The 12,552-nt window shown below is 31.9% G+C and overlaps 1 protein-coding gene across 3 annotated transcripts in view; it reads right to left on the bottom strand.

The window, feature by feature from the left end:
• The window catches only part of DCAF10 (DDB1 and CUL4 associated factor 10), a 44,999-nt gene that overhangs the window by 29,482 nt on the left and 2,965 nt on the right, over positions 1–12,552 (bottom strand). For all 3 annotated transcript variants that reach the window (XM_072959762.1, XM_072959761.1, XM_072959763.1), the window contains exon 2: positions 5,248–5,361. In XM_072959762.1, the coding sequence (XP_072815863.1) occupies positions 5,248–5,361 (114 nt within the window). The remainder of the gene's footprint in view (positions 1–5,247; positions 5,362–12,552) is intronic.

The raw sequence follows: 12,552 nt of genomic DNA, 5'->3' as shown, positions 1-12,552 counted from the left end.
AGATTTGTTTCCAGCTTCTGTTACTAACAATGCTATAATGAACATTCTTTACACATCTCCTTGTTCACATGTGCTTTATTTCTTTTAAACAACGGATTTTCAGTTTTACCAGATATTGCTAAATAGCTCAAAATAATTTTACCAATTTATACCCCATAATAATGCCTAAGAGTTTCTATTTCTCAACATTTTCACCAATACTTTATATTTCTTGTTATTTTTATTTGCATTTCCATGATAACTAGTAAGCTTGAAAAATCTTTCCATATTTATTGCTCATTTTAGTTTCTCTTATGTAACTCTCTGCCTATTTTGCTCCAGGGTAATTGTTTTATATATTCTGGATACGAATTCTTTTTTTGGCTATGAGCATTGAAATGGTCTTCTCCCACCAGTCTATAGCTTATCTTCTCACACTGTTATGTCTATAGTTACAATGAAGTTTTAAATTTTAATGCCGTTGAACTTATCAACTCTTAATGGTTTATACTTTTCGCGTCTTAAAAAATCCTTTCTCATACTTAGAACATAAATATATTCTCTTTCTTCTAAAACTTTAAAGATTTGCTTTAATAATTAGGTCTTTAACTGGCAGTTATTTTTAGCTATGGTATGAGACAGAAATCTGATTTTCTTTTCTTTTTTCATATACATAGAACCAATTCTCTTTTCCATTTCTCTGCACTGGTTTGTAATGCCCTTGCTGTCATATAGCAAATTTTCATACATGCATGGATCTGTTTCTGGAAGCTCTATTCCATTCTATCAGTCACTTAATCTATCCCTGTCCTAAGACTATATTTGGTATCTGGATAAGTGAGTACTCCTATCTCCTTAGTCATCTTCAAAATTGTCTCAGATATTCTTGGCACTTTGCTGTTCTATATGAATTTTAAAATCAAGTTTTTAAAAAAACTGTTGGTATTCTGATAAAAACTACACTAAATTCATAGACTAATTTGGGAAGAACTGACTTCTTTATAATACTGAGGTTTCTCCTCTCAGGGAAGATTTGCATTTGTTTTTGCAGGTACCTGGCAGCACTACCAACCTGGATCTAACTTAAAATTGCTGGCTGGAGGGTTTTGGACCATATGGTAGTGTGAAGCTGCATGAAGGCTGGCTTGTGGTTGGTAATTCAGAGATTTTCTGACATCCCTCTATCCAATGCCAGTCTAGATGAACAAGGTAGTTTATTACTAGATCATCTTTATGCTGAAAGTACAGCCCTCTGGAGTCCTCAGCCTTATTCAGAGTTTTTACTAGACTTTTCCTCACTAGAATTAACTCTCCTGTTCTTTGTACTCCCTATACCTGTCAAAACAAACTCAAGAGTCACCAGCATTTGGCAGATGCCTCCAGGGTAAAGCCAGCTGAGTACATGTTTACTTCTTTGCATTCCTGCTTCCACTTCATTTTTGCCCCTAGGATTGATTCGTTTCTATCAGCTCAACTATAGATTAAAAAAACTTTTTAAAATTTATCCACCATTTCTATTTTTAGTAGAAAGGTTGTTCAAGATATTTTAATATCTTCTACAGCCTAATTTTTATCTGCTTGATTTACCAGTTTTGGACAGAAATGTATTAAAATCTCTTACTATGATTATAGACATGTAATTCCTTATTAGTCTCTTCTTGCTTTATATATTTCAAGTTGCATACAAGTTCAAGATTATATTTTCTTGGTGGGTTTTTCCTTTATTAATATGTACTATTGTACTTTATCCTTATTAAAGCCTTTGGTCTTCCATCTATCCAGTAATGATAATCTACATCAGTTTTCTTTTCCCATTTCTAGGTAGTTTTATTTTTGCTATACTCTATAAAGAGTATATAGGTGATTTTTGTTTTTTATTCAAATTGTCATCTCTGTGTCTTTTAATAAAGATCAATCCATTTATACTGTGAACTATTAATATATTTGGAACTATTTCTACTTCTTGTTTTCTGTTTATCATCCCTTTCTTTTGCTTTTTAAATTTTTTAAGCTTTCCCATTAATCAAGTTTTCAGTATTCTCTTATCACACACACCCGCCCCCTGCTTTGCTAATGTGGAAGCTATAAACTGTATTTTTATTATTTTATTTTAGTGAGAATTTTTTTGGGGGGGTAATTAGGTTAATTTTTTTTTAATGAAGGTATTGGAGATTGAATCCAGGACCTCATGCATGCTAAGAAGCACACAGTCTGCCACTGAGCTATACCCTCCCACCTATTTTACTTCAGTTTTTTTTCATCATATATATTTATTATACATTGTTCTGAAAGAGTCTGAAATTACTTAATATTTCTATTCTCTCCCTGAACATGATATGGACCTTAAATGTTACACCTTTTCATTGAACAAAACTCCCCCATAGGTACAACCTATTTGTTGTTACTATCCAGAGCTACACTGTGTAGTTTGGTAACCATTAGCCACATGTGGCTTTCAAATCCTTAATATTTGGCCAGTTTGCATAGAAATGTGCTCTAAGTGTAAAATACACACTGGATTTTGAAGATTTAGCGTGAAAAAAATGAAAGTAAAATATTTCAATATTTTTATATTCATTACATGTTGAAATGATAACATTTTAGACATACTGGAGTAAATAAAATATATTATTAAAAATTAATTTGATGTGTTTCTTTTTTTAATGTGACTACTAGCAAATTTAAAATTTTAAATCATAATTATATTGGATAGTGCTAGAGTTTTCATCTTAACTTTGTTTTAAATGCACCCTCCCCGCCAAAAATTCTAAATTATTATCTTTCTGCTATAACATTTACCATTTCACCTAATTAAAATTCTTTATTTTAGAATAACAATTTACCTGGATATGAAATGGTACTGAACATTACTTTACCTTAGTATTTAAGATATTACTCCATTTTCTCCTAACATCAACTGTTGTTGATAAGAAATCTGTTACTTTAATTATCATCCCTCTGTAAGTAATCTGGCTTCTAACTTTGGTAGCTTTTAAGATTTTCTCTTTATCTTTGATATTCTAGAGTTTCATCACAACCTGTCTAGATGTGGATTTATCTTTGTTTAACCCATAGGACATTCTAGAGTTTACTTTCGATTCAAAGATTCAGGTCCTTCTTCAATGCTAAAAATTCTCAAACTTTGTGTCTTTAAAATTTAGTTCTCCTCCAATCTCTGCACTTCTTTTTTCTGTATCTCAGTTAATCTCTGGGTAATTTTTTTAGTAATATTTTCCAACCCATTCTCTCATCAATGGTGTAATGAGTAATATTCATCCCATCTTAATTTTTTTTAATATACCAACTACATTTTTAATTTACAAGAGTTCTAGTTCTTTTCTACAATAACCTATTCTTGTTTCCATCTCTTTTGTTTCATAATTTTAAGCTCTCTATAAATGGAAAGTATCCCTTATTTCTTTGAGCAGCCTAAAAATGCTTTAAAGTTTCTTCCAATCAATGGAATACTATGCAGCCGTTAAAAAGAATAAAATTATCCCATGGGTATGAATATGGAACAATCTCTAAATATGTCATTAAGTGAAAAGGTCAAGGCATATGTGTAGAATGCTACCATTTATATAAAAGTGTATGTATATGTGTATATATGCTTGTACATGCATAAACTATCTCAGGATAGTAAGAAACTGGTAATAGTGGTTGCCTCTGGGGAGGGGAACTGGGTGGCTAGGGGACAGAGGTGGGAGATAGACTTACTTTTCACTGTTTACCCTTTTGTACCTTTGAATTTTGTACCACGTGCATGTATTACCTAGTCAAAAAAAATAAATAAAAGAATTCATTTTTAAAAATAAAGTCTTTGTTGGACTACTCCATAAAATTAATTTCATCCAGAGAAAATACCTATTCTAGTTACTGATTTTGTTATGATATTAATATCAGATGTCTTCATGAGTTTGGAAATTTTGGTTATAGGCTTACTTTGAGTAAGAAAGATTTTTAATTTCTCTTTCTCTTTTCCTATTTATGAGTTTATGGTTGCCCTCATTTTGATTTCTGGACCTCTAATCCACTACTAGATCTTTTAATGACATTAAGGCCTCCAGTTTCATGATGATATTGGAGCTATCACATACATACATTCAATCACTGACTCAGCAATGGCTTCATTCAATTCCTGGTCATGAGGCTGTGCATCAGCTAAAACCTATATCCCCAGGTAATTAATGGCTTTTTCCTTTTTTTAGCCTTTCACAAGTGAGACAGACATTCCAACCAAATCCCTGGCTTCATGTAGTAATTTGGGCTCTGGTTCCTGCCTCACATGAAACACTTAGCATTTTTGATTCCTGACAGAAGCTAAACTACCACATGGCAGTGCCAGACTGAAAACCTAGAGGGCTTGTGGTTTCAACACTAATAGCTTTGTGTCCGTGTTCTGGTCTGGCCCATAAAGATGTTTATGTTGTTTCAGAGCCTAGATATATTTTTTTGTGCTATTTAATCTATTGTTCTATATGTTTGGGGCATAGAGATTATATCAAAATTCAGTATGTCATCTTGACTAGAAGAAATTTCCTTATTTCTTTTTTTTGAACATTAAAAGTAATCACTATAAAATATAATCTCATTACATAAAATTTAGAAAATAGAAGATTACTAATAATCCATCCATTCTAACTTGTTCACTGTTAGCATTTTAAAATGTTTCCTTCTAAGCTTTTTCTTCTGCATCATATTTATACAATTTTTATCATGATTTTCACCTGTATTATCCCAAGCATTTGTTCATGTTGATATGTAGTCTCTGTGACCATCGTTTTAATGACTGCATATTAGTCCACCAAGCTGTTCAACTGTTACTTACTTCCCACATTATTGAGAACTTAAGGAGCTTCTAACAATGCTATAAAGAAGTTTTCTATGCATATGTGTTTTTTCCCCTCAATAGTTTGGATTTGAGGGCCAGTGGTGAAGGAGGCTAAGCAATGGGATGGCCATAATTCTATACAGATTATTAGCCCAAAGGTATTACAGGATTATCATGATACATGGCTGAGGTTCGTAATGATGACCCTAATACATGAAGAGAAAAGGTAAAATCATATGGAAGTGAAAATGCATTTCAGGAAGATTCCAATCCAAAATGGTTAACGGTAAGTTTTGTAATTAAAGGGATAACTTTCACAATTCAAAATGTATATCATCTAGCACTGCTGGACAAGGCATTATACATTTTCACTAACTTCCAAAACAGAGTATTTTGGGTCACACTAATCAAGTTCACTTTTTCACTATAATACTAACCTTATATTATTTACACAGTCTTCATGAGCTTCAGAAAGTGTTTTTATGTGCTTTGAAGATATAGGATCAAAAAGAAGAACTTCAGTCTGTTCACAAGCAACTGTCAGCACTGACCTGAAAGCAAATGACACATTTCTCTTATTTAGTTTTTGAGCATTCTCTGGTTATTGATATTTATCTATTTGTAATTACATAAGCTATAGATGAATAACCTCCTTTTGTCCATGTTAGTAACAAATATTTAAAAGTTCGACACTATTTGCTGTAGGAAGTAGTAGTAGGGAATGGTACTCTCATACATTATGGTGAAGGGTAAGCCAGTGTGGTTTGTTTGAAGAGTACCATTATCTATCAAAATTTAAACATGCCTATCTTTCAACTCAGCAATTTTTTTCTGGGAATTCAATCTAGAGAAATAATCATTTCTAAATACAAAGAAGCATATATAAAGAGATGCTTCATTTTAAGGAGAAACTAAAAGTAACCTAAATGTACATGAAAGAAGGAATGACATTATATAGTATATAATACATTGCAATATGGTACATTTAAAAAGAAAGGGATGTTATATGGATATGAAGAACTCTAAAACATATTTTTAAATGAGAAAAGCTGGTTGCAGAAAAACATGCATAGATGAGGCAACTTAGGAAAAAAATCATATGCAACAAAATTACGTATTTCTTCATCAGTATCTATTAAAATGCTTGGAAGAGGTCTAGAGTATATCCTACTAAATCGGCTATATATAGTCAAGCAATCTTTTCCTTTATGGATTTTTAGTTTTGTCTCTTGTTTCAGAACTTCCCTATTATGAAGTGTTTATATATATATTTAATGTGAACAAGTATCAAAACTTTTATTCAATTAAATTAAATGGTGAGGGAGCCAGTAAGATTTAATAACTGACTCCAAGGAGAATTCAAAGAACAGACACGTATACAGGCAATCAAGAATGTTGAAATGAATTTGCTGAAATCATGCAAAACTGGTCAATAGCCAGAGGCAATCACTGACAATCACTCATCCCCCGCGATGACCACAGACATTACTATCATTTTTCTACAACTTACAGAGTTGAAAATTAGTTCAAGAACAATTAATAAAAGAAAATTCCTGGGAGAGAGCACCAGTGAGAACACTCTGTGATTATATTTTTACCATTTCCAATGCCTCTCAATGCTCCCATTACAAAAGGCTGAGGAAATCTATTAAAAGGGGTCAATCACCAAAGGTAATGTTTGATAAATTGTTACAAAAAGGGGCTATATTTTTATAAACCTTTTACAAATTCAATTTTGATTTCTGAAAATCTGTTGTCTTTTATTTATTTTGTTAAGTGTTAGTTTTCTGTGGGCACTGATCTTTCAAATTCATATCTAGCAAATGAAATGCTGAGTCTTTAAAACTGTAGGTCTTCCCAATTTATAGGGATTTTTACACTTTAAGATGAAAGTGCATAAGATAGAATTTTAAATAGCCAAACTTTTCTATTCAGAACAAAGTTTTAAGATAAAGTGCGACAGGGAGCTATAGTCAATATCTTGTAATATTAATGAAAAAGAATATGAATACAAATATGTGTGTGTGTGTGTGTGTGTGTGTGTGTGTATATACACATTGTGCATTATGTACATTATGCTGTACACCAGAAATTGACACATTATAGCTGACTATACTCACTATACTTCGACTATACTTCAATTAAAAAAATAATAACGCAGGGAAGGAAAAAATCTAGTGAACTGAAATCCTTTCCATATTTAGTAATCATGAAATTATCCTTTAAAGGGTATCTGCATAAACACTTTTGTGAGATATCTGGACTTCAAAAATTTAATATCTGAAGGATTTTTGTGTTGACTATCGTGAGTGAAGATATTCAAATTAATATATGTAATTTTAGAAAATATATTTATTATTTCTGTCTCTCAGAAAAGTTATGAAATGAACTTTTCTCCTTTTTGTGCATAAAAGTAAATGAATCAGTGATTCTGGGAGACTCAATCTTAAACACTGTCAACAAGAGACCTATAAGACTGATAGGCTTTTTTAAAAATTTAATACAATTACAATCTATTTTTGTACATGGCATGATCTGTAACGTTTTAAAATGGCTATCATTTATGCCAGTATCAAAGACTACACTGTTCACGTTGGTTTGAAATGCCATCTTTATCATATATAAGTTTTTTGGGGGGACTCATATTTTTTTCTCTGTAATACAACTACACTATTTTAATTTCTAAAAGGTTTGACATGTGGCAAAGTGAGATCCCCTCACTCCTCTATAAACATTTTTTGGGGGTACTAATATCATACTTTCTCTTCCAAATGAATTTTAGATACAGCATTATCAGGTCCTATTAAAAATCTTGTTGGTATTTTTTATTGGGATGCAGTGACTTTGCAAATTAATTTGGTAGAATTTATATCATACAATATTGAATCATTCCAACAGTAATATGCATACTTTCCCACATATTCAAGATTTTCTTAGAGTATTGTAACAACCCTTGGACCTTTAAACATCCTTATACATTTATAATCAACTTAACAAGTTATGTATACACACACACACACACACATAGAGCCACCTGTGGATTTTGAGACTGTAATAGAGCTATAGAAAAGTTTGCATAGAATTGACATCTTTACAATATGGAGTCTTTCAATCCTTGAACATTACATATCTCCATTTACAATGGAGATTTTCTCCACATAGGTCATGCTTGTCTTTTGTTTGATTTATTCTTGGGTACTTGGGATTTTTTTTCATGCTTTTGTAAATGTTTTTAAAAAATTTATTTCATTTGTTGCTGGTGTACAGAAGGGCAACTGACTTTTTAAATATTTATCCATCAATCTTGCTATTTACTTTATCTGTAGGTTATTTTTGATTTTCTTTGTCGATAATGTTATCTACAAACAATTGCTTTGTTCTTTTTAAAAACTTTTTGTCCTCTGCTGCACCGGCTAGGACTTTCAGTACAACGCTGAATAGAAATGTTAATATAGCAGGCATTCTTATCTTGTTCCTGATCTTCAAGAATACATCTACCATTTCATTGTTAAGCACAATGTTTACTGTAGTTTTTTTGGTAGATTCCTACTATTGGATTAAGAAAGTTCTCTTCTACTTCAAACTTGCTAAGTTTTTTTTTCCATTAAAATAAAATATATAAAACATTTCCTAACATTTATTGAAATTATCCTGTATTTTTCATTCAATGTTAATGAAGTGATTTACATCCATTTATTTTCTAATCTCAAATCAACCTTTCATTTCTACCAGATTCCTAGATTCAGTTGGCTAAAATGAAAGGTTCATTATCTCTGGCCTCCCTCCTTCTGCAGATCTTAGCCCTGCAATTTCCTCATAGCCTCAATTATCCTATCCCTTCAAACAAATTTTTTTTTACATCTTACATTAGATATTTATATTTTCTCTAGCTTTTCTAATTACTTTCAGTTGGAGGGCTGGTCAAAATCACCTACTCCGCTACTTCTGGAGAGGTACAATCTTTACTTCTTGCATCTGAACTTATGTCCCCCTTTTATTTTGAATATTGTCTATTTGAGTATTCTCTTGATCAATCTAATGAATGTTTTTTATTTTTATCTTTTCAAAGATAAATCTGTTGAGTATTTTTACTGAAGTTTTAGAACTTCACTAATTTTACTCTTTAAGGCTGTATTTCCTTCCTTCTGCTTTCTTCAGATTTACTTTGTTGTAACTTCACTATTCTTTTACTCGTTCTTGAGATGGATACTTAGGTAATTAAGTTTGTCTTCCTTTCTGGTTTATTAAAAACTAGAATTTTTCTACTAAGTGCTGATTTACTTATATCACACAACTTTTGAGACATGTGGTACCTTCATTATATTTAGTTCTAAATATTTCTAATTTCCATTATCATTTCTCCTTTGGCCTATGAGTCATTTATAAATGTTTGTTAACTTGAAAATACATGAGGTTTTTCTAGTTATCTTTTTGTTATTAATTTCTAGCAATCACAGTGTACTGAGAAACTATTTGATAATCTTTTGAAATATATGGCCTGGTAAGACAAAAATTTTTAACTCTTCCTTGTGTGTTTGAAAAAAACAGGCATGAGGCAGCTGTTATATATAGTGAAGTGTGGTATTCAAAAATATTAAACATTTAATAGTAATATAAACTAACAAGAATAAAAATTTTAGAAAGCATTTTAAAAATAAAATAACCTATAGGTTATAAAAATGCTAGCCAAGTGGTATTAGTTCCAAATCAAATTGTTCATCAAATTATTCTGGTAATTTCCAATCATTTATTAAATGCTGGAAATAGTAGCCATAATCACTTTTTAACCTAGATGCTCTTATCTGAACCATGAACTACCATAGGAAACTGCATAAAGCCCCTCTAAGAATTTCCACATTAAATAGGGAGGCATTTATAAAAAACATATGGTTACCAAAGGGAGAAGGGAAGGAGGGAGGGATAAATTAAGAGTATGGGATTAACAGATACAAACTACTATATATAAAATAGATAAAATAAAGCAATAAGGATTTACTGTATAGCCCAAGGAATTATATTCAATATTTTGAATAACCTATGATGGAAATAATCTGAAAAAAATTATATATAACAATCACTTTGCTGTATACCTGAAACTAACACAATACTTAAATCAACTATACTTCAATTTTTAAAAATTCCTAATAGGTAGTCATTAAGTAACCTGTAATCTTGATAAGTAAAAAAATAACTCTTATCAGCAACAAAGTGGTTCATGGGACTGAACTGTCTTTTTAGCTTTTGCTGCAGTAAGTATATAAAAGTTTCTCTAGCCTTTATAATGCTTGCTGTTAATTTTTTATATTCAATTATATTAGTAAGTCACAAAATAATTTACTGATACATCATATTTAATGATATCAAACCTAACGGCTCAGCCCAGAATGTAATAAGCCAGGGTACAAATCCTTTGTGTTTAATGACCTTTCTGCTTTTCAGTTCCCTCAACTAAATATGCCTAGTATAGAGAAGACTATGTTGGCAGTCATTTTCATTAATAAAATTAGTGTTATTAATGCCCATGGTAGGCACGTCTTCAGTGGTTTTGGTAAACTTATCCCACTAAATAACGGTGAATTTCAACAAGAAAGATAAAATTAGGGCTCTGCATCCCACAAGTCATTCATCCATAAACCATCCCCATAGGCCTCATTCATCTGTCATGTATTCTATCCTGCCATGGGTGTGCACCCTTTGCCAAGAGAATTAGTGTTTGGATGGGTAGTGCCATTACTCTCATCTGATTGCCCTTTTCATCTCTCTGGACCTCCCTAGAGGCTGCTGAGAATGACTGGGAGACTGCCTGAGAAAGGCCAGCAGCCCCACACTACGGGGAACCAAATGGTCACTGGGCATTTGCCTATGGCTTTTGGAGGTGGGGAGGGTACCTAGCATAGGTGAGGGGAGATTAGAACAGACGCTAAAGCTATCTAGCGAGATTTTTGATGGCAGCTTGCTGGGCCAGTTCTTAATTCTTTAGTTGCTATATATTGGGTTACTCTGGGAGATCCCATGGGAGGTGCTGAAGCACTAGGAGGGCACTCAGTGGGCTTGGGGCAGTAACTACTCAACCACTATGGACATATATTATTTCAACAATTGGCATATTTGAATGAACGTGTATTAGCTGAATATGAGGCCTGAATGCAGTATTCTATATATGCCCTTTAAAGCAAGATTTTAAGTGGTGGTATTTCTATATTGTGTACCCTTCTTATGTTTGTATCTGCCTGATTAATTGAGGTATGCTATGATGTATATTAAAATCATCCCCTATGATAATAAAATTTTCTATTTTCTCCTCGAAGTTATCAATTTTTGATGTATATAAATTAAAAAACTCATTCAAGTTAGAACTGCGCTCTTATCATTATGAAGTGACTTTCTATCTCTAGTAATTTTTTTTTGCCTTAAAGCCTATTTTATATGATACTAATATAGCTCACCAGCTTTCCTTTGTTTAGAATTTTTTTGATATGTTTTCCTCTATCCTTTTAGAATGTGTTTGATATACCCTATCTTATGTACAAGAAGTATATTTAGTACTTTTATAATTAGTAATATTTGGATTTATTTTCAGCCATTCTTCATATTTTTTGTTAAAACTTTCTACTTTTCCCCCTTTCCTTTTCTTGTCTTCTAAAAATTTCTCATTCCAAATTTTTTTCCTCTACTAATCTGGAAATAATGTATTTACTTGTCTTCTGGTGGTGACCCTGCAAGTTTTAATATGCATATATTAAAGCCTAAAGTTAATATATCACAATTCTCCCTCAAAGAAAAAGGAATTTAAAGTAACCTTTCATAATTTATATGCTATTGTTGTCTATTTTAGCTCCATCTTTGCTAATCCCAAAAGACAAAATTAAATTTAGTTTTACATACAAATTTTCTTACTTCTTTGTTCTTTATTCCTTCTAGTATCACAGACCTTACAGTTAAAGACACTTTCTTCTCTCTGAACTTAGAGTTCCATTATGAACGGTCTGGTGGTAAACTCACTGAATTTTGATTGGGTGCATATGTATTTATTTCATCTTCGTTTTGATCAGAACAAAGAACCCATCTTGCTGGGTACAGACATTTAGATTGGCAGTTTTTTCCAGCATACTAAAAAATAATCACCACTGTCCTCTAATTTACACTATTATTGATGGCTAATTGGCTTTCACCCTCATAGTCACTTCTTTGAAGGTCTTTTTTCTCTAGCTTTTATATTTGTTGTCCTGTAATTTCACTATATGGCTAGGGAGAATTCCTGCTTGGGGTATGTTGGGTACCTTTCTTTAATTCTGGAAAGCTCTCAGCTAGTACTGCTTCAAATTTGTTTTACCCCATTATCTACCTCATTTTCTTCAGTAACTGACCAAATACATGGTATGCTCTATGCTCCATGTCACTAAACCTCTTTCATATTTTCAATCTCTCTGTCTCCCTTGTCTGTATTCTGACTTCTTCACTTCTATTTTCCAGTATACTAATTCTCCCTACAGCAGTGCCTAATGTGTTCTCATAGAGGATAGGTTAAGAAGGTCCCATATTATCTAGTCTATTAACATGATCAAATTTTCTTTTTCAAAAGGTCACTTTACGAGGTGATACACTTATTTTGACAAACTTGCTATTGCTTAAAACATTTTTGGAAGTTTTTAGAAATTATCTTCTAGTCCATGTATCCTTTTATCTCTTTTTTAGTGCCTAATTCTTTCTAGCCTGGTCTCTATCAAATTCATAATTTTAAT

This window comes from Vicugna pacos, chromosome 4 (assembly GCF_048564905.1).
Source record: "Vicugna pacos chromosome 4, VicPac4, whole genome shotgun sequence".
In the NCBI taxonomy this organism is placed as follows: Eukaryota; Metazoa; Chordata; class Mammalia; order Artiodactyla; family Camelidae; genus Vicugna; species Vicugna pacos.
This window is presented reverse-complemented; position numbering and strand designations above follow the sequence as displayed.